We start from the raw sequence: 21,830 nt of genomic DNA, 5'->3' as shown, positions 1-21,830 counted from the left end.
CTAAACCGCTTACTCAATTGGCCCTAAAATCCAATCTCGTAAAAAAGAGTAACAAACCGATCAATCTCATAAAACGAGTAACAAACCCAAAAATCATAAAAGGGGTATGTTTGTTAGTTTCTTCTTCTATTAAGTCTCCTGTTTCTTCCTTCCCAAAAAAAATAAAATAATAATAATAATAGAAAGGTTTTCTGTTTCTTCCTTCAGAAAAAAAAATATAAAAGAAAATAACTAATAAGTTTCCTATTTCTAGTAGATTTAGGCTTACATTCCTGTTTCTAGCAAGATTAATTAGGTCATTATATAAATACATGCTTTGGAATTCAGACTTTACGGATATTAATGACAGCATCTGATCTTCTATCTTTATATTTATAGAATTTTCCGCAGAGTTTGAAACTTTCATATCATACAACCCCTTCTGCCGCGGGTCCCCAAATCCTAAATTAAATTCCCGTTTTGCCTCAATTTAAGCATTCCAATAGCAAAGGCCCTATCATGGGAGATCGGTGTATGTCTCAATTTTCTGTGGCTGCCGCCGAGCTTACCTCGAGTCAAGGCCATGCCTTGACGATGGCTTCACACCAAGATGATCTACTACTGGGCAAGATATCGGAGATGGAGAAATCTGTGGGCAAGATATCGGAGATGGAGAAAACTCTGGGCCAACTGTTGGATTGGTCGAAATCAATAACGCAGGAGCTTCGCTTCCGACACCCCGGTCCACCCGTAATGACGGAGCCGCTTCCACCTTCCACGGTGATTGAGTACTGCAATCCCAACCATGAGGCTGATGATCTTTACCCAAGGTCGGTTCTTAGTTCTCATTGTTGTTGTTTTTTGTTTAGTTTCTCAGAGAATTTTGCTTAAGTTTTCTCTTGCTGCTGCATGCATTTTGAATAATTTGCTTGAAATATGTAATAACCAGTTTCTACTAGATAAATTCTCTCTAGGCAGGGTAGGGTAGGTCTTTGAAAAGATTAACTTGACTTGTTGTATACATCTTTTTTCTCTGTTCAGCTTGCCCGGGGATTGGGAGCATGTATCAATGACGGTAAATCAAGGGGAAGCTAGATCTGTATATTTATTCGTGTCTTCTTATGAGGACGATGAGCACGCTAATGCAGTCTATGAAGTGAAATTCAAACACGGAGGAGAAGTCACTCAAGAATCCCCAGTAGTTAGACATGTTGCCAAGTTTCGCAAGGGTTCTTGCCATGATGCTGCACGGATTTTCAACCACTCCAAATTATATTGCATTGGACATGATGGTGGATTTATTGTTGACACGGAGAGTTGGTCAAAATGTTCATCCATTCCTCCTATCCCAGCCTCTAAATCACTAGAAACTATTGTGTCTGCGTATGGCAAGGTTTATTATCTCGCATGTCCATCAACCTTCCTGTCACCAGTTACGGGGCCCTCCTTCGGGAGATATGATCATGATCAGAATATTTGGAGGCAAATGACTCCTTTTCCATTTTATGATGATTATGACCCCCGTATGCAACTAACTGGTTATGCCGTTTGTTATGGTGCTATTTTGTTTTCATTGTCTGGCTTGAGGAACGGGAAATTCGGTGTCGTTGCTTTTCACGTGGGTAGAAAGGATTGGAATCGAGTGAAAGTTGACACTTCTGCTTATTGTGCTCCTCCTTTCCAAGGGAGGGCCGTGGTTGTAGACGAGACTATCTATGCCTTATATGGGGAGTCAAAGATTATAGCATTCTCCTTTACTATGGACAAACATGATGATAGTGGTATTCATTATTCCCTAAGACAACTTTTTATATTGCAAGGCCTTGAGTTCGAGCGTCCGGTGCTGCCATGGTATAACGATAGGTCACAGTATTTGGTTCATTTGGGGAACCATGACTTTTTCCATGTCCAGACTGGCTGGTGCGATGGACATCTCAAGGTTCAATATCTTAGTATCACCACATTTCAAATTGTTGTTGGAGAAGGAGGAAGACATATGATCAAGACCATATATTCAACCCTTCATTCTGTGGATATCAAGGGCTCTGAATGGTTCGATCTTGTTTTCTGCTTCACACCGTAAGTTTCCTTCACGTTTCTTGTGTTTTTTTTAATCAATAACATTTAATTTGTAGGTTGGAATTCTGGTGCATTTTTTATATAACAAAGTTTCTCATTCTTATGACTCAGTGAGTGCGAGGATGATGAACCCTTTGGGCTAGAATGAATCAGTCAAAACAAGAAGAAATAACTACCATGAAGCTGGAAATAGAAGCCCTGCAGCATGAAGAAGCTAATAATGCGCGAATCGAATATTAGGAATTGTGAAATATGAAAATTCAAAACCCTTGGATAGCCACCACCTAGAATAAAAAATCTCCTATAACTTGGTTTAGGTCATTTTAATTTGTCTTTGTTGACTTCCGCTTATTTTAATTATATATTTATTATAATTTTGGCTTGATTCTTCCGAAAGTAAGATGGAACAGTGGTACTGTGTTAATCTTTTATGGATTAGTTTTCCTCAAGCTGTGAACTGGTTCTATTTTTGCTTTTTTGAGTATATTATCTTTATCCTTTATGGCTTGCTCTTGTTCTAAACTTACTTTGGTTTTTTTTGTTTTCCAGTCCTATTTCTTTGCTTTTCACTTTTCACTCCTAGGGACGACCAATACTGGATCCTATGTTATCTGATGTTTGGATTATTCAGTTTCTTACAAGAACTGCTGGTCATTTTGATTGGATTGGTTTGTTTGCCTGGACACTAAAATGGTTCTGGGAATCTGTTTGGGACTAAACTCCTTGGGATTAGGCGCTAGGCTATACTATTTGTAAGAAAAAGAAAAAAAAATACATATCGAAATGAAAATAAGTAATTTATTTTTCGGTTTTTGCACAGCAAAATTTAAATTAAAAAGAACAAGACACTTTTTTTAACTTTGCATTTTGGAGAAGAAGCATACTCAAGTTCGCCAAGAATAAGACATATTTCAGTGTTATTTTATTTTGCAGTTTGTATAATTTGTTCTTATAGAAACACATTGCTTATTGTATTAATACAGCGATTCGATACTCTTTAAATATATTATATTTTAATTATTATTTAATATAAAAAAATAAAAAACGAAATGCACTATTTATTAAGTAAGTAACATATTTAAATATTCACTAAAAAAAAGTAATTAAAACATAATTACTAATTATAGTAATTCAAAAAGGCTAAGATGTTACTTAATTACATATATTAAATTAAAGAAGTTGGCAAAAAAACAAAAGTAAAGAAACTAATTTTATATATTTGAAATTAAAAACAAAAATAAAAACAAAACACCTCTCCCGACGAAATTTCGTCGGGAAAAGTCTATGCCGACAAAAATTTTTCGGTTTAGACCTCTCCTGACGAAATTTACTTATGTCGGGAAAAAATTTTTGTAAAAAATAAATATAAACTTAGTATGTTTAGGTTAATTCATCTTTCAAAAAATTATTTTTAGTAATTAAACAATATCTTGCCTTATCTAATTAGTTAAATTAGTAATTCTATTTTAATTATTATTTCTTTAGTAAATAATTAGTATCAAATATTTTCATTAACTTCACGAATTATAATACTTAATAAATAGCAATTCAATTTTTCTATTTTTTTTTCCTTTAATATTCACTAAGTAAATAATAACTAAAACATAACTACTAATCCAAGTAATTCAAAAAGAGAGATCCGTATTATGCTACTTAAAAGGGCCATACTTTAAAATATTATAATTTTTGAGTACAGCCGCACGGCTATACTATTTTGGAAGAAACATGAATAAAACATAGTATAGCCGGCCGGCTACACTATTTTAACAAAAAAGAAAATAAAAAAACTAAGTATCGCCGCACGGCTATACTATATATATATATATATAAAAGGATGACCCTCCTTGGGATTAGGCACCACGTGTCAAAATTAGTATAGCCGTACGGCTATACTATTTGTAAGAAAAAAAAAAACATGTCGAAATGAAAATAAGTAATTTATTTTTCGGTTTTTGCACAGCAAAATTTAAATTAAAAGAACAAGACACTTTTTTTTAACTTTGCATTTTGGAGAAGAAGCATACTCAAGGTCGCCAAGAATAAGACATATTTCAGTGTTATTTTATTTTGCAGTTTGTATAATTTGTTCTTATAGAAACACATTGCTTATTGTATTAATACAGTGATTCTATACTCTTTAAATATATTATATTTTAATTATTATTTAATATAAAAAAATAAAAAACGAAATTCACTATTTATTAAGTAAGTACAATATTTAAATATCCACTAAAAAAAAGTAATTAAAACATAATTACTAATTATAGTAATTCAAAAAGGCTAAGATGTTACTTAATTACATATATTAAATTAAAGAAGTTGGCAAAAAAACAAAAGTAAAGAAACTAATTTTATATATTTGAAATTAAAAACAAAAATAAAAACAAAACACCTCTCCCGACGAAATTTCGTCGGGAAAAGTCTATGCCGACAAAAAATTTTCGGTTTAGACCTCTCCTGACGAAATTTACTTATGTCGGGAAAATTTTTTTGTAAAAAATAAATATAAACTTAGTATGTTTAGGTTAATTCATCTTTCAAAAAATTATTTTTAGTAATTAAACAATATCTTGCCTTATCTAATTAGTTAAATTAGTAATTCTATTTTAATTATTATTTCTTTAGTAAATAATTAGTATCAAATATTTTCATTAACTTCACGAATTATAATACTTAATAAATAGCAATTCAATTTTTCTATTTTTTTTTCCTTTAATATTCACTAAGTAAATAATAACTAAAACATAACTACTAATCCAAGTAATTCAAAAAGAGAGATCCGTATTATGCTACTTAAAAGGGCCATACTTTAAAATATTATAATTTTTGAGTACAGCCGCACGGCTATACTATTTTGGAAGAAACATGAATAAAACATAGTATAGCCGGCCGGCTACACTATTTTAACAAAAAAGAAAATAAAAAAACTAAGTATCGCCGCACGGCTATACTATATATATATATATAAAAGGATGACCCTCCTTGGGATTAGGCACCACGTGTCAAAATTAGTATAGCCGTACGGCTATACTATTTGTAAGAAAAAAAAAAAACATGTCGAAATGAAAATAAGTAATTTATTTTTCGGTTTTTGCACAGCAAAATTTAAATTAAAAGAACAAGACACTTTTTTTTAACTTTGCATTTTGGAGAAGAAGCATACTCAAGGTCGCCAAGAATAAGACATATTTCAGTGTTATTTTATTTTGCAGTTTGTATAATTTGTTCTTATAGAAACACATTGCTTATTGTATTAATACAGTGATTCTATACTCTTTAAATATATTATATTTTAATTATTATTTAATATAAAAAAATAAAAAACGAAATTCACTATTTATTAAGTAAGTACAATATTTAAATATCCACTAAAAAAAAGTAATTAAAACATAATTACTAATTATAGTAATTCAAAAAGGCTAAGATGTTACTTAATTACATATATTAAATTAAAGAAGTTGGCAAAAAAACAAAAGTAAAGAAACTAATTTTATATATTTGAAATTAAAAACAAAAATAAAAACAAAACACCTCTCCCGACGAAATTTCGTCGGGAAAAGTCTATGCCGACAAAAAATTTTCGGTTTAGACCTCTCCTGACGAAATTTACTTATGTCGGGAAAAATTTTTTGTAAAAAATAAATATAAACTTAGTATGTTTAGGTTAATTCATCTTTCAAAAAATTATTTTTAGTAATTAAACAATATCTTGCCTTATCTAATTAGTTAAATTAGTAATTCTATTTTAATTATTATTTCTTTAGTAAATAATTAGTATCAAATATTTTCATTAACTTCACGAATTATAATACTTAATAAATAGCAATTCAATTTTTCTATTTTTTTTTCCTTTAATATTCACTAAGTAAATAATAACTAAAACATAACTACTAATCCAAGTAATTCAAAAAGAGAGATCCGTATTATGCTACTTAAAAGGGCCATACTTTAAAATATTATAATTTTTGAGTACAGCCGCACGGCTATACTATTTTGGAAGAAACATGAATAAAACATAGTATAGCCGGCCGGCTACACTATTTTAACAAAAAAGAAAATAAAAAAACTAAGTATCGCCGCACGGCTATACTATATATATATATATATATAAAAGGATGACCCTCCTTGGGATTAGGCACCACGTGTCAAAATTAGTATAGCCGTACGGCTATACTATTTGTAAGAAAAAAAAAAAACATGTCGAAATGAAAATAAGTAATTTATTTTTCGGTTTTTGCACAGCAAAATTTAAATTAAAAGAACAAGACACTTTTTTTTTACTTTGCATTTTGGAGAAGAAGCATACTCAAGGTCGCCAAGAATAAGACATATTTCAGTGTTATTTTATTTTGCAGTTTGTATAATTTGTTCTTATAGAAACACATTGCTTATTGTATTAATACAGTGATTCTATACTCTTTAAATATATTATATTTTAATTATTATTTAATATAAAAAAATAAAAAACGAAATTCACTATTTATTAAGTAAGTACAATATTTAAATATCCACTAAAAAAAAGTAATTAAAACATAATTACTAATTATAGTAATTCAAAAAGGCTAAGATGTTACTTAATTACATATATTAAATTAAAGAAGTTGGCAAAAAAACAAAAGTAAAGAAACTAATTTTATATATTTGAAATTAAAAACAAAGCACCTCTCCCGACGAAATTTCGTCGGGAAAAGTCTATGCCGACAAAAATTTGTCGGACTAGACCTCTCCTGACGAAATTTACTTTTGCCGACGAAATTTCGTCGGGAAAGATTTTTTGTAAAAAATAAATATAAACTTAGTATGTTTAGGTTAATTCATCTTTCAAAAAATTATTTTTAGTAATTAAACAATATCTTGCCTTATCTAATTAGTTAAATTAGTAATTCTATTTTAATTATTATTTCTTTAGTAAATAATTAGTATCAAATATTTTCATTAACTTCATGAATTATAATACTTAATAAATAGCAATTCAATTTTTCTATTTTTTTTCCTTTAATATTCACTAAGTAAATAATAACTAAAATATAACTACTAATCCAAGTAATTCAAAAAGAGAGATCCGTATTATGCTACTTAAAAGGGCCATACTTTAAAATATTACAATTTTTGAGTACGGCCGAACGGCTATACTATTTTGGAAGAAACATGAATAAAAACAGAGTATAGCCGGTCGGCGATACTATTTTAACAAAAAAGAAAATAAAAAAAATAAGTATCGCCGCACGGCTATACTATATACATATACATATATATATATAAGGATGACACTCCTTGGGATTAGGTGCCACGTGTCAAAATTAGTATAGTCGCACGGCTATACTATTTGTAAGGAAAAAAAAAAAAAAATGTCGAAATGAAAATAAGTAATTTATTTTTCGGTTTTTGCACAGCAAAATTTAAATTAAAAAGAACAAGACACTTTTTTTTACTTTGCATTTTGGAGAAGAAGCATACTCAAGGTCGACAAGAATAAGACATATTTCAGTGTTATTTTATTTTGCAGTTTGTATAATTTGTTCTTATAGAAACACATTGCTTATTGTATTAATACAGTGATTCTATAATCTTTAAATATATTATATTTTAATTATTATTTAATATAAAAAAATAAAAAACGAAATTCACTATTTATTAAGTAAGTAACATATTTAAATATCCACTAAAAAAAAGTAATTAAAACATAATTACTAATTATAGTAATTCAAAAAGGCTAAGATGTTACTTAATTACATATATTAAATTAAAGAAGTTGGCGAAAAAACAAAAGTAAAGAAACTAATTTTATATTTTTGAAATTAAAAACAAAAATAAAAACAAAACACCTCTCCCGACGAAAGTTCGTCGGGAAAGGTCTATGCCGACAAAAATTTGTCGGATTAGACCTCTCCTGACGAAATTTACTTATGCCGACGAAATTTCGTCGGGAAAGATTTTTTGTAAAAAATAAATATAAACTTAGTATGTTTAGGTTAATTCATCTTTAAAAAAATTATTTTTAGTAATTAAACAATATCTTGCCTTATCTAATTAGTTAAATTAGTAATTCTATTTTAATTATTATTTCTTTAGTAAATAATTAGTCTCAAATATTTTCATTAACTTCATGAATTATAATACTTAATAAATAGCAATTCAATTTTTCTATTTTTTTTCCTTTAATATTCACTAAGTAAATAATAACTAAAATATAACTACTAATACAAGTAATTCAAAAAGAGAGATCCGTATTATGCTACTTAAAAGGGCCATACTTTAAAATATTACAATTTTTGAGTACGGCCGATCGGCTATACTATTTTGGAAGAAACATGAATAAAAACAGAGTATAGCCGGTCGGCTATACTATTTTAACAAAAAATAAAATAAAAAAACTAAGTATCGCCGTACGGCTATACTATATACATATACATATATATATGGATGACACTCCTTGGGATTAGGCGCCATGTGTCAAAATTAGTATAGCCGTACGGCTATACTATTTGTAAGGAAAAAAAAAATGTCGAAATGAAAATAAGTAATTTATTTTTCGGTTTTTGCACAGCAAAATTTAAATTAAAAAGAACAAGACACTTTTTTTTACTTTGCATTTCGGAGAAGAAGCATACTCAAGGTCGACAAGAATAAGACATATTTCAGTGTTATTTTATTTTGCAGTTTGTATAATTTGTTCTTATAGAAACACATTGCTTATTGTATTAATACAGTGATTCTATACTCTTTAAATATATTATATTTTAATTATTATTTAATATAAAAAAATAAAAAACGAAATTCACTATTTATTACGTAAGTAACATATTTAAATATTCACTAAAAAAAAGTAATTAAAACATAATTACTAATTATAGTAATTCAAAAAGGCTAAGATGTTACTTAATTACATATATTAAATTAAAGAAGTTGGCAAAAAAACAAAAGTAAAGAAACTAATTTTATATTTTTGAAATTAAAAACAAAAATAAAAACAAAACACCTCTCCCGACGAAAGTTCGTCAGGAAAGGTCTATGCCGACAAAACTTTGTCGGATTAGATCTCTCCTGACGAAATTTACTTATGCCGACGAAATTTCGTCGGGAAAGTTTTTTTAAAAAATAAATATAAACTTAGTATGTTTAGGTTAAATCATCTTTAAAAAAATTATTTTTAGTAATTAAACAATATCTTGCCTTATCTAATTAGTTAAATTAGTAATTGTATTTTAATTATTATTTCTTTAGTAAATAATTAGTATCAAATATTTTCATTAACTTCATGAATTATAATACTTAATAAATAGTAATTCAATTTTTCTATTTTTTTTTCCTTTAATATTCACTAAGTAAATAATAACTAAAATATAACTACTAATCCAAGTAATTCAAAAAGAGAGATCCGTATTATTCTACTTAAAAGGGCCATACTTTAAAATATTACAATTTTTGAGTACGGCCGCACGGCTATACTATTTTGGAAGAAACATGAATAAAAACAGAGTATAGCCGGTCGGCTATACTATTTTAACAAAAAAGAAAATAAAAAAACTAAGTATTGCCGCACGGCTATACTATATACATATACATATATATATATATAAGGATGACACTCCTTGGGATTAGGCGCCACGTGGCTATACTATTTGTAAGGAAAAAAAAAAAAACATATCGAAATGAAAATAAGTAATTTATTTTTCGGTGTTTGCACAGCAAAATTTAAATTAAAAAGAACAAGACACTTTTTTTTACTTTGCATTTTGGAGAAGAAGCATACTCAAGGTCGACAAGAATAAGACATATTTCAGTGTTATTTTATTTTGCAGTTTGTATAATTTGTTCTTATAGAAACACATTGCTTATTGTATTAATACAGTGATTCTATACTCTTTAAATATATTATATTTTAATTATTATTTAATATAAAAAAATAAAAAACGAAATTCACTATTTATTAAGTAAGTAACATATTTAAATATTCACTAAAAAAAAAGTAATTAAAACATAATTACTAATTATAGTAATTCAAAAAGGCTAAGATGTTACTTAATTACATATATTAAATTAAAGAAGTTGGCAAAAAAACAAAAGTAAAGAAACTAATTTTATATTTTTGAAATTAAAAACAAAAATAAAAACAAAACACCTCTCCCGACGAATGTTCGTCGGGAAACGTCTATGCCGACAAAAAGTTGTCGGATTAGATCTCTCCTGACGATATTTACTTATGCCGACGAAATTTCGTCGGGAAAGATTTTTTGTAAAAAATAAATATAAACTTAGTATGTTTAGGTTAATTCATCTTTAAAAAAATTATTTTTAGTAATTAAACAATATCTTGCCTTATCTAATTAGTTAAATTAGTAATTGTATTTTAATTATTATTTCTTTAGTAAATAATTAGTATCAAATATTTTCATTAACTTCATGAATTATAATACTTAATAAATAGTAATTCAATTTTTCTATTTTTTTTTCCTTTAATATTCACTAAGTAAATAATAACTAAAATATAACTACTAATCCAAGTAATTCAAAAAGAGAGATCCGTATTATGCTACTTAAAAGGGCCATACTTTAAAATATTACAATTTTTGAGTACGGCCGAACGGCTATACTATTTTGGAAGAAACATGAATAAAACATACTGTTTTAACAAAAAAAGGAAAATAAAAAAACCAAGTATCGCCGCATGGCTATACTATATACATACGTATATATATATATATATATATATATATATATATATATATATAATTTCGTTGATTTCTTTTTTTCTTAACTATATTACACAGATGATTTCTTATTAGTGTTCAAACTTACATGTGCATAATATGGATCTCTCTTTCATATGCTTGTTAGACCCCCTTTGCAAGGAATAGTGCCCTCGTTACTTCGTATCCATTCAATTTCGTGAAAGCTACCCTCCGTTTGGATGAGGGATAGTAACTAGGAATTTGGCTAAAAATCAGGAACTTAACAGGAGAAATTGACAATTCCCATGTTTGGCAATTTGAGAGTGGAATTTATTAAATGACACGCGGAAAAAATCATGGAAATTGGGGCATCAAATTCCCGAGTTTAATTTCCACCGAAATAGGTGTCATTTCATAATTTCCATGGGGCCATTTAAAACATTCCGTCATTTACAAAATTCAACATACATAAATCCAAACACTAAAATCTTCAATTGCTAGATATTGAAATGATGGAAATCCAAATTCCATCATTTTAGAATTCTATGTAATTTTCAATTACTTCATCCAAATGGAGGGCTAGCGTATATATAGGGGTGGGCATAAAAACCGATAAACCGATCAAACCGACCGAACCAACCCAACCCAAACCGAAAAAGAGCGTTTTTTGACCAAACCGAAAAAGTCAAACCTGAACCTGAACCGAACCGAAGGTCCACGGTTCGGCTCGCGGTTCTAATTTTTTCAGAACCGGTGGACCTGAACCGAACCGGTAATATTTAAATATATATATAATTTACACGTGGCCTCGTGTGATTGGCCAAAAACAGAGAAAGTGTGAGAGTGCTTGCACCAGATCCCTTACGCAATTTTTTTTTTTTTGCACCTAAGTCACACACACGCTAGTCTCTCTCTCTCTCTCTCACTCAGTCTGAGTCTTCTCTTCGTTTTTTCTTTTCGTTTTTGACCTAAGCTAAGACCAAGCGGCGCCTCACCTCACCTCTCTCTCTCTCGAGCTCGACCAGGCGACCAGCCTCAGATCTCTCTCTCTCTCGAGCTCGACCCGCCTCAGCTCTCTCTCTCCACCTGCCTCAGCCTCAGCTCTCTCTCTCTCTCGAGCTCGACCCGCCTCAGCTCTCTCTCTCTCTCGACCGCGCCGCCTTCAGCCCTGCACGCAGCGGCATGTCAGCTTCTATTTCTCTTATCTGTTACATTTTTTCTCAGTCGCTTCTTTGCTCCGCTAACTCTCTCTTCTTATCTCGATTTTTCTATTTTTTCCCAGCGGCAGGTCACCAAATCGACATCTATTCCTTCCTCTCCTACGATTTCTTCTGTGGGTTTCTCTCTCATATCAGTCAAAGGTGATTAAATTTATGGTTTATTCTAGCATCATCTTCCTTTGAATTTAGGGTTTATTCTAAATTAAATATATGGTTTTTTTTCTTTTAAATTAGGCTTGTCGATTTGGTGGTTGAGGTTGATGTGATGATATATTTTTTCTGTTAAGGTTTTAGCCTTTAGGGTTGTCGATTTAGGGCTGCCACCAATTAGGTTATGCTGTGTTGTGATGATTATTTGAAATTGACAAAGAAATTATGAACTGTAAGTATCATGCATTATACAAATTAGGGCTGCTAGCATTTAGGTTCTTCTGTTAAATTGTTCTAATTAGGGCTGCTACCAATTAATTTTTGTTTTATGAAATTAGGGAGTTGTATGCATAGGAAAATCTGTTTTGACAGTTGGCTGCTACCCTTTTTTTGATTTCATTCACAGTTGTTTAGCATCGTTGCTGCTACTGAGCTTTGAAAGTTGGGAAAATTTTGCTTAAATGGAGGTAAATATTCGCTGCTGCTGCTAATCTATTTAAATCTATTTTTGTAATCTGTTTAAATCTGTTTTTGTAATCTGTTTAAATCTGTTTTTGTAATCTGTGTTTGTAATATGTTTAAATCTGTTTTTGTAATCTGTGTTTGTAATATGTTTAAATCTGGTTTTGTAATCTGTTTTTGTAATCTGTTTTTATAATCTGTTTTTGTAATATGTTTTTATAATCTGTTTTTATAATCTGTACTGTGTATATAATCTGTTTGTAATCTGACTTTGGATAGGAAAATCTATTTGTAATCTGATTTTTGGATAAGATATATGTTTAGGGAGTTGTATGCATAGGAAAATCTGTTTTGACAGTTTCAATGTGTTTTTTTAAATAGGATATATGTTTTAATATGTTTATGGGTAGTAAAACTTTGTTTGGCTGTATTTAAATATGGTTTTAAATTTAATCTGTTTATGAATAGGAACCTGCTTCTAATGAGGCTCAAATGCATGGGAATGATGGTTCTCTACCTTGTAGTGATGCTGTTGTACCTCCTACAGCAGCATCACAAAATCCAACACCATCACCATTAGAACCTAGTACCGGGAAAAGGAAACCTTATAAGAAAGAGAGTGATGTGTGGGAACACTTTGAAAAGTATGATTTGGTATTGGATTTGAAAGGGGTAGATGGGACTAAAAGAAAAGAAGTTGAAAAAAGGGCTAAGTGCAAGTATTGTAGTGCTACTTATGCTAGTGATACCAAGAAAAATGGGACTAGCAACATGTGGAAGCATCTAAACAAACAATGCTTGCAATATCCTTATAGGCACAAGGATAAGAACACACGTACGCTCGCATTTGATGCATCCAAGGGTAATGCTCTTGTTTCTAGGAATTTTAACAAAGATGATTGTTTGGATGCTTGTATTAGGATGGTGGTTCGAGATGAGCTACCTTTTAGCTTTGTGGAGGGTGAAGGGTTTAGGGAATTTTGTAGTGTTGCATGCCCACAATTTAATCCACCCTCTCGTAGAACTCTTGGAAGAAGATTTCTAGAAATGTACACAAAAATGAAGGAGAAGTTGAAAGTTGACCTTCGTTCACATAGAATATGCCTTACAACCGATACTTGGACATCGGTTCAAAATGTGAATTACATGGTGTTGACTGCCCACTTTGTGGATTTCGACTATAAAATCCATAAAAGGATCCTAAATTTTTGTGTAATTGATAGTCATAAGTGGGAGAGCATTGGGAAATTGCTTGAAAATTGTTTGGTTGATTGGGGACATGAGAAGATACTCACAATTACTGCAGATAATGCAGCTGCCAATACTAAGGCAATTGAATATGTGAGGAAGAAGATAAATGGGTGGAAAGATTCGAATAGTGTGTTAGGAGGAGTTCACATGCATATGAGGTGTAGTGCTCATATAATCAACTTGATAGTTAAGGAGGGTTTGAAGAGATTAGAAAGCTCAATTGTGGCAATCCGTAATGCGGTCAAGTTTGTGAGGTCCTCACCTTCTCGGTTGAGTTACTTCAAAATGTGTGTTGAGACCGAAAAAATAGAGTGCAAGGGGTTGGTGGTGATGGATGTGCCCACTAGGTGGAACTCCACTTATTTGATGCTTGATGCGGCATTGAAATTTCGAAAAGCTTTTGATAGAATGGGGGATGATCCCGATTCTTCCTACTTAATGTACTTCAAGGAAGATGAAGGAGATGATGAGAGAATTGAAGGCATTGAAGGAAGTGGGAAAGGGAAGGGAAAGTCTAAGACTAATAAGAGGGTGGGTCCACCTATTGATGAAGATTGGGAAAAAGCCGTGACATTTGTGATGTTTTTGAAGACCTTCTATGATGTTACTTTGAAAATTTCAGCGTCTTTGCATCCAACATCACACTCAACCTTCCATGACTTGCTTGCCATAGATGGGGAGATTCGGGAGTTGTATAGATATGATGTTACAATTCCTATTGAAGAACGGACAGCCATGGATACTCTTTTAAATGATATGGCAGCATCAATGAAGAAGAAATATGATAAATATTGGGGTGAACTTCATAAAGTGAACCCATTCTTGATGATAGGAGTTGTGATTGACCCCCGATTCAAGCTTCGCAATTTGAAGCACATCTTTGAAGAAATATTTGAAAATGATCCTACTTGTGATAGATTGGTGGCTCAAAAGACAAATGAGGTGAAACAACTTCTTATGAATATGTATGAAGTGTATAAGCCTAGTAGCAACAATATGGGTGCTACTAGTACTACCAATGAGAGTGGTGATAGTACTAACAATGAAACCGACTCTTCTTTGGTTTTTGGAGGTCGTAAAAGAAAAACCATGATGGAAAAGTGGAAAAAAATTCAACAAGAGAGTGAGAATGTGGTTATAACACATGAAGTGGATAGGTACTTGTTGGATCCACTTGAATCCATTGATGAGGAGTTTGATATACTAGGGTGGTGGAGAATAAATGGGCTCAAGTATCCTACTTTGGCATCAATTGCAAAGGATGTGCTTGCAATCCCTACTTCCACAATAGCTTCGGAGTCTTGTTTTAGCACAAGTGGGAGAGTGATTGACTCGTTTCGAAGCTCATTGTCTCCTAGGATGGTTGAGGCTTTGATTTGCTCTCAAAATTGGATAAGGTCCGAAGATATATCTTCATTGCAATATGTGCCAACCATTGAGGAGATGGAGTTTTATGAAGCAATTGAAATGGGTAATGTTTTCATTTGTATAAGTATATTTGAATCCGATTATTTTCTCATTTTTATGTGTTCTAACTCAAATTGGTTTGATTTATTTTATTATTTTTTGTAGAAATGGGGAGTAAAACATCCACAACAAATTTGAATAAGACTCCCCCTTCTTAGTGTGATGAAGATATGTTGGAAGGTATTTTTCTTGCATCTTGTTTTAATTATGATTTGTTTATGGTGAAACTTTGTGTTAATTCTTTTAAGTGTTATGTAGGTTGCTTTGTTAAGGCTTTTGGAAGAATGGAGGCAGCTGATTTTTTGCAAGGATATTATCTTTAGACTTTATGTGTATTTTTGTGATGGGTTGTAATATTTCATAAGTTTCATTTGGATTGCTTGCTTTATTTGTAAGTAATTTTTTGTAATGGTTTGTAAGTTTCATTTTGTAATGGTTTGTAAGTTTCATTTTGTAATTGCTTGCTTTTATACATTGAATTTGCATGCTTGGAATGATGGATTGCTTTTATACATTGAATTTGCATGCTTGGAATGATGGATTTTTATAGGTTGAATTTGCATAATTTTAGGATTTGAAAGAGAGGTGAAAATGTGATTTGGGCTTGTTAATAAGAACTTATTAGGTTTTGGAAATTTGACAACAAAAAAAGGGTTCTTGCTGAAAGATAATTCGATTTGGGCTTTTTTTTGGCTGAAATTAAATATAATTTGGGCTTTTGAAAATATAAAATTGGGCCCAAGCCCAAACCGATCAAAAGGCTGAACCGACCCGAGACCCGAGCCCATTTCCGGTTTGGCTCAATTTCGGGTTTTCACCTGGACCCGACCCGATCCGAGAACCGAAGTCACCATCGGTTCAGCTCCACGGGTCGGCCAAATCTGGACCCGACCCGAACCGTGCCCAGGCCTACGTATATATCTTGCAGGTTGTTACAGTTGGAAAGTTCCAAGGAGGTGGTGCATTCAATGTTATTCCAGATTACAATTGGTGGTACGTTCAGAGCATTTTCAAAGGAAAGCTTTATCCAACTTAAACAAAGAACATGAAGAGAAATATCATACGCTGATTGTCCATTTTTTTTTTACAATGTCTTGTCACAAAATGTTAATTCTATAAGAATTGGAGTTGCAGGTTATAACAAGGCAAGCCAGTGTACAAAGGTGCAGTGCAACCGTCATGTTCAATGGAAACGATAAGCACTATACCCCACCGTGGCTGTTAACGACAAAGATCTGCATTAACACTTCCGAAATGTTGCAGGACATTTGCCCGGGCATCACTACATAGTGGAGAGGCAACCGATGATGGGTTCAGAAGACTTCTCATTTTATCAAGAAGTAATTATTCCAGGATACTTCTTCCTTCTTGGTATGAAGAATGAGACTTGAGGAAAGTTTGAATCGGGGCATTCACCGTTGTTTAGAATAAATGAAGACGTTCTTCCGTATGGAGCAGCATTGCATGCATCATTGGCCACAAGGTACCTCCTGGAAAATCAACCCAAATCTACTTGGCCAAAAGGGAACTCTCATGATTAGTTATGAAGCGCTAGGATGAACATGTAAACCACTTGCAGCCTGCGAGCTGCAAGTGAATTTGATGCTAGAATCTCCCATATTTAAATATGACTTTGCACAAACAAAGTCAGCTATCCCATTAAGTGTTATTTCCTTTTTATATATTAATGGTAGAGGATTTGAATTCGGGAACTCGAGAAAAAGTACCATTAGAGCTAGCCTTTGACGGTTGATCTAGCCTTTGATGGTTGAGAAGAGAAGTATCATTAAACTACCATCAAGTTGGTGTTGTACAAATTTATTAAAGACAATGAAATTATTATGATACTAATGTTAAATTAAGCAGACGATGTCCTACAGAATGCTACAGAATGAAATTATGAATGTTGTTAAAAAAAACGGCAGGTCGTTTCCGTAGGAATCATGTCACGTGTGTAAAATACCCTTCGATTGATGACGTTCTGCCATTAGCGCCTATCATCTACGAGTCTTGGAGCTCTAAAACGGTTGCTTTCTCATCCCTCGTATGATGAGGTCACCGTCTTTGGATTGTTTTGTTGGTACCCTTCCGAGAGCAGAGTCACCTGCATCTTTAGCTTTCACTCCTACCTAACCCAAAATTTTAACCCACTCTCTCATATTCTCCAATTCAATCATCAGATTCACAAGCTCAGTTCTTGCAATCAATGGCTCTCTGCAAATGGGTCTCTTTGATTTTCATAGTTATGGTGATTATGCCACTTCTCATTTCTTCAGACCATTCTTTGAGCCCGGAAGAGGTGGCTCAAATACCAGTTAAGTTCCTTGACCATGCTAAAAGGCAGGAGCTTTTTGATTTTATGGTGGGTGTTCGAAGGAAAATACATGAAAACCCAGAACTCGGTTTTGAGGAATTTGAGACTAGTAAGCTTATTAGAGCTGAGCTTGATCAGATGGGCATCCCTTACAAATACCCATTGGCTGAAACTGGTATTGTTGGCTTTATTGGGACTGGTGGACCGCCTTTTGTTGCAATTCGAGCGGATATGGATGCTCTAGCTATGCAGGTTTAGTAGAATTTTGGAGCTTTATGGATTTAGTTTTTGTCAATGTTTGAGTAGGATTATATTCATGTTGGACTTTTAGTGCTGGACTTGAGAGAGTTGGAAATTAATCATTAATATTGACTGTTATTTGAACTAGAGCTAAAGATAAATTGATGACAAGTATTGGGTTTTCTTTTGGTACAGGAGAGTGTGGAGTGGGAGCACAAGAGTAAAGTTCCAGGGAAGATGCATGCATGTGGACATGATGCTCATGTTGCTATGCTTCTTGGTGCTGCAAAGATACTTCAAGAGCATCACCACGAATTACAGGTTTCCTTGTCCTCCTTCTTTATGTGATGACTCTCAAATGAATTTATATAGTATTTCTAGAATATCAATTTTGTTGTGAAGTTGGATTTTTGTTGATGTGAACCTTTTGTGTTCTTTTTACTGGTTAATTTTATGGGTTGAAGTAGTTACATAACCTTGAACATCGTGCTGGTATGGACTTTTGACAATTTCATATAGCAATTATACATTAAAAATTGTCATTTCAGATGGGGAAACATGGTTCCTGATTCATCTCGGCTGTTACACAAAACATCAGGGAATAAAAAAATACAAAATCATTATACATATGTGTTCCCTGTTTGACAATCCCCATATAGAAGCATGCAGGTCAGCTGATTGAGATTATCGGTCCTCATGTGTGTTGAATTTCTTGGCTGGATGTTATGTGTTACACACATTAGCAGTTTGACTTAGCTTCCCAGAAGTTTACTTATAAAAGAAGAGCTTAGACCCCTCAATAGTAATTGTCATCAAGTTAAAGATGTGACTACCAAAAGTGTATCAGTACATAGATGACATAATAAGGAGGGAGGAAACATGGTGATGTTAATTGACTTTTGGAGTGCCCACTGGAAGTTGGAATTGCATTATGATGTAGCCAGCTACCAGGGTCGAGCATTGTACTTAGTCTATAGATTGCTAAGTGTGTGTGTATTTCTTAGTAGGGTTATTGGCATATTAATTACACTTAGCATCAATGACACATTCACCATAAGTTCTTTTCTCACTTACATTATTGTTAACTTCCCCGTGTCATTGTAGCACAAGCGTTGTATTCTTCAGTGGATTGTCAATTTTATGAAAATGTACTTTGAATGTAGCATAAGAAGTTGCTTGCTGACTAATGTTTCTACATAAAGAGCTCTATCTTTCCTTTATTGGGATATTTGATTATGGAGCTGCATTATTAGATATTCCATTGTTTTCTGTCAGCTGAATAACGGTCTCATGTAATATATCTCTCATCTCCAGAAGAAAGTTTTCTTAGTTATTTCTTATGTTTCTTATAGGGAACAGTTGTTCTTGTTTTCCAACCAGCTGAGGAGGGAGGTGGAGGAGCAAAGAAAATGTTAGATGAAGGGGCATTGGAGCATGTTGGTGCCATCTTTGGGTTGCATGTCGCTGCTGATTACCCCATTGGTTCAGTGGCCACTAGGTCTGGCCCTTTTTTTGCCGCGAGTGGTTTTTTTGAGGCAGTAATAAGTGGGAAGGGGGGTCATGCTGCCATTCCACAGCACACAATAGACCCAATCTTGGCTGCTTCCAATGTCATTGTTAGTCTGCAACATCTTGTTTCACGTGAAGCTGACCCCTTGGAATCACAGGTTCTCTTTCTGTCTCTCTGTCTCTCCCTCTCCCTCTCCTCTGCTTGTGTCATTTTATATCTCTCAAGTAACCCATCAAATCAAAATAGCCCAAGCAGTGCAGCTGTGTGGAAGTAAAAACTTGTATTGTTCTTGCAGCAGCCGTACGGAATGGAACTTCCAATTATATGTCGTATCAGTATCTTTTTTATAAATTATTTATTTTAGTTCTATAATCCATTTTAGTTCCTGTTATTCCTGTACCTTGGTTCTTCTTTACTTTTGAACTTTGATCTTCTTGACCCCTTTGTTTTGCACTACGCATATTTTATCGTTCCGTTGCAATAAAATCCTCTGTCCCATAAAATTTGAAGTGAAAATTCTACCCAGATCTTTTTTGCTTTCAAATATAGAAAGTAATTAAATGTTTTCTTTTCCCTATGCTGTCACTCACTCATGGGTAAATGTTAACCTCTTACTTCATGTGGTTGGAATAGTGCCGTGATTACTTCATATCCATTTAGTTATATGAAAGTATATCTTGCAGGTTGTTACCGTTGGAAAATTCCAAGGTGGTGGTGCATTCAATGTTATTCCAGATTCTGTTACAATTGGTGGCACGTTCAGGGCATTTTCAAAGGAAAGCTTTATCCAACTTAAACAAAGAATTGAAGAGGTATTCCTCCCTTTACTTTCGGCATCCTGACCGAGTGCTGAAGTGAAAAATACCCTTTGCTGTCTTTATTGATTTCGTTTACAATGTCACATTGTAAATGTTAATTCTTTATCTGAATTGCAGGTTATCACTAGGCAAGCCAGTGTACAGAGGTGTAATGCAACAGTCCTATTCAATGAAAAGGATAAGCCCTTTTACCCTGTGGCTGTTAACGACAAAAATCTGCACAAACAATTCCGAAATGTTGCAGGTGATTTGTTGGGCCCTCAGAACATATTGGAAAGGCAACCCATGATGGGTGCAGAAGACTTCTCATTTTATCAAGAAGCAATTCCGGGATACTTCTTCTTTGTTGGTATGAAGAATGAGTCTCAAGGAAAGTTCGAATCAGGACATTCACCGTTCTTTAGAGTAAATGAAGACGTTCTTCCATATGGAGCAGCATTGCATGCATCTTTGGCCACAAGATACCTCCTGGAAAATCAACCCAAATCTACTTTGCCGAAAGGGAGCTTTCATGATGAATTGTGAAGCTCTAGGATTGATAGTTAAGGGCTCTACTCATGTAAACCACATTATGAACTGCTTGCAGATTTGATGCTAGTGTCTTCGCTATGTAAAGCTGACCTTTTATCAATAATTCAGCCAACCTGTTGATGATGTGATAAACCTGTTGTGTCAATAGTGAGTGGGAATTTTTTTCTTCTTTCAAAATAACAACTTAAACCCATTTTCATTGAAGAATATCAAAATATCCTTATTTAAATAGTAATGGTTCCTAATTAGTAATGTTCCTCCTCACTGTTCACAAATTATGGCCAATGTAGTTCTATTATACGTGGATTTTATGTTAATGCACAGACCCCACCGATCCCTTCATCAAAGCAGAGTACAAGTCATTAGCTAATATTTAATTGCAATGCCAATAATTATCTCATTTAAATCGAAAACCTACCTTCACAATAATGAATAATCTCCTTGGAATTTTACTGATAATAAAGATGCTGCACATGTGACAATGTGGCATGTTGCTCATTATGAACCTAATACTTTAAGTAGGGTATACCCTCAATTGGATAAATTATAGAATGGTACTGGTGCTAAAGGATGAAGATGACATTATGTTAATGCTTTCCCTTACTTGAGGTTACCACCTTTCATACAATTTCCAAAGAATTTGTTTGGGCCAATGGGGTCTACCCCAATAGAAAATGGCCTCGACTTGCAGACTAAAGGTCTTAGGTTTGAAGCCCCATGGCATCTTGGTTGTGTGTGTGAAAAAAACCCCTCTCCCATCCCATGTAGTGTTTTTTTTCGGGTGGATAAAAGAGCGATAGTATTTTATTGACTATCACATTATATCAATCAATCTAAAGCTCTTTTGAACTGTTTTCTAAAATAAGGCTCATGGACATGGCCCCAAGGAAGTAAGATTCTGCGAAAAGAAAAAGGAAACAAAATCAGTGAAGTTGTTTCCAAAATAAGAGTCCTGCTAAACCAAGTCTATTGCAATTGCAATTAACCAAAAACTCTTCTTTCCGTGTTAATTAAAGATCCCCCCCTAATCAGTGTAGCAGATTAAAGAAGGTGAACCGTTTGGTTGATTCATTCTGTGATTCGGTAAATGTAAAAAGGTAAAATCCACAGCCAAAATCACCATAAACTTGCAGTACT

At 32.9% G+C, this 21,830-nt stretch overlaps 2 protein-coding genes across 2 annotated transcripts; both read left to right on the top strand.

The window, feature by feature from the left end:
• Positions 1-366: 366 nt before the first annotated feature.
• Positions 367-2,460, top strand: LOC110751128 (uncharacterized). The gene is made up of 3 exons (XM_021951558.2): positions 367-809; positions 1,021-2,058; positions 2,170-2,460. Exons 1-3 carry the CDS (start codon positions 499-501, stop codon positions 2,204-2,206), a joined length of 1,386 nt encoding a protein of 461 aa, XP_021807250.1. The 5' UTR covers positions 367-498; the 3' UTR covers positions 2,207-2,460.
• Positions 2,461-17,294: 14,834 nt separating this feature from the next.
• On the top strand, positions 17,295-20,825 carry LOC110751090 (IAA-amino acid hydrolase ILR1-like 4). The gene is made up of 5 exons (XM_021951515.2): positions 17,295-17,846; positions 18,030-18,155; positions 19,187-19,501; positions 20,028-20,156; positions 20,280-20,825. The coding sequence occupies exons 1-5, from the start codon at positions 17,487-17,489 to the stop codon at positions 20,685-20,687; spliced, it is 1,338 nt and encodes a 445-aa protein (XP_021807207.1). The 5' UTR covers positions 17,295-17,486; the 3' UTR covers positions 20,688-20,825.
• Positions 20,826-21,830: the final 1,005 nt, after the last annotated feature.

The sequence above is a fragment of the Prunus avium genome, chromosome 7, assembly GCF_965620075.1.
Source record: "Prunus avium chromosome 7, drPruAviu1.hap1.1, whole genome shotgun sequence".
Lineage (NCBI taxonomy): Eukaryota > Viridiplantae > Streptophyta > Magnoliopsida > Rosales > Rosaceae > Prunus > Prunus avium.
The sequence above is the reverse complement of the archived record's forward strand: the minus strand, read 5'-3'. Positions and strand labels throughout refer to the sequence as shown.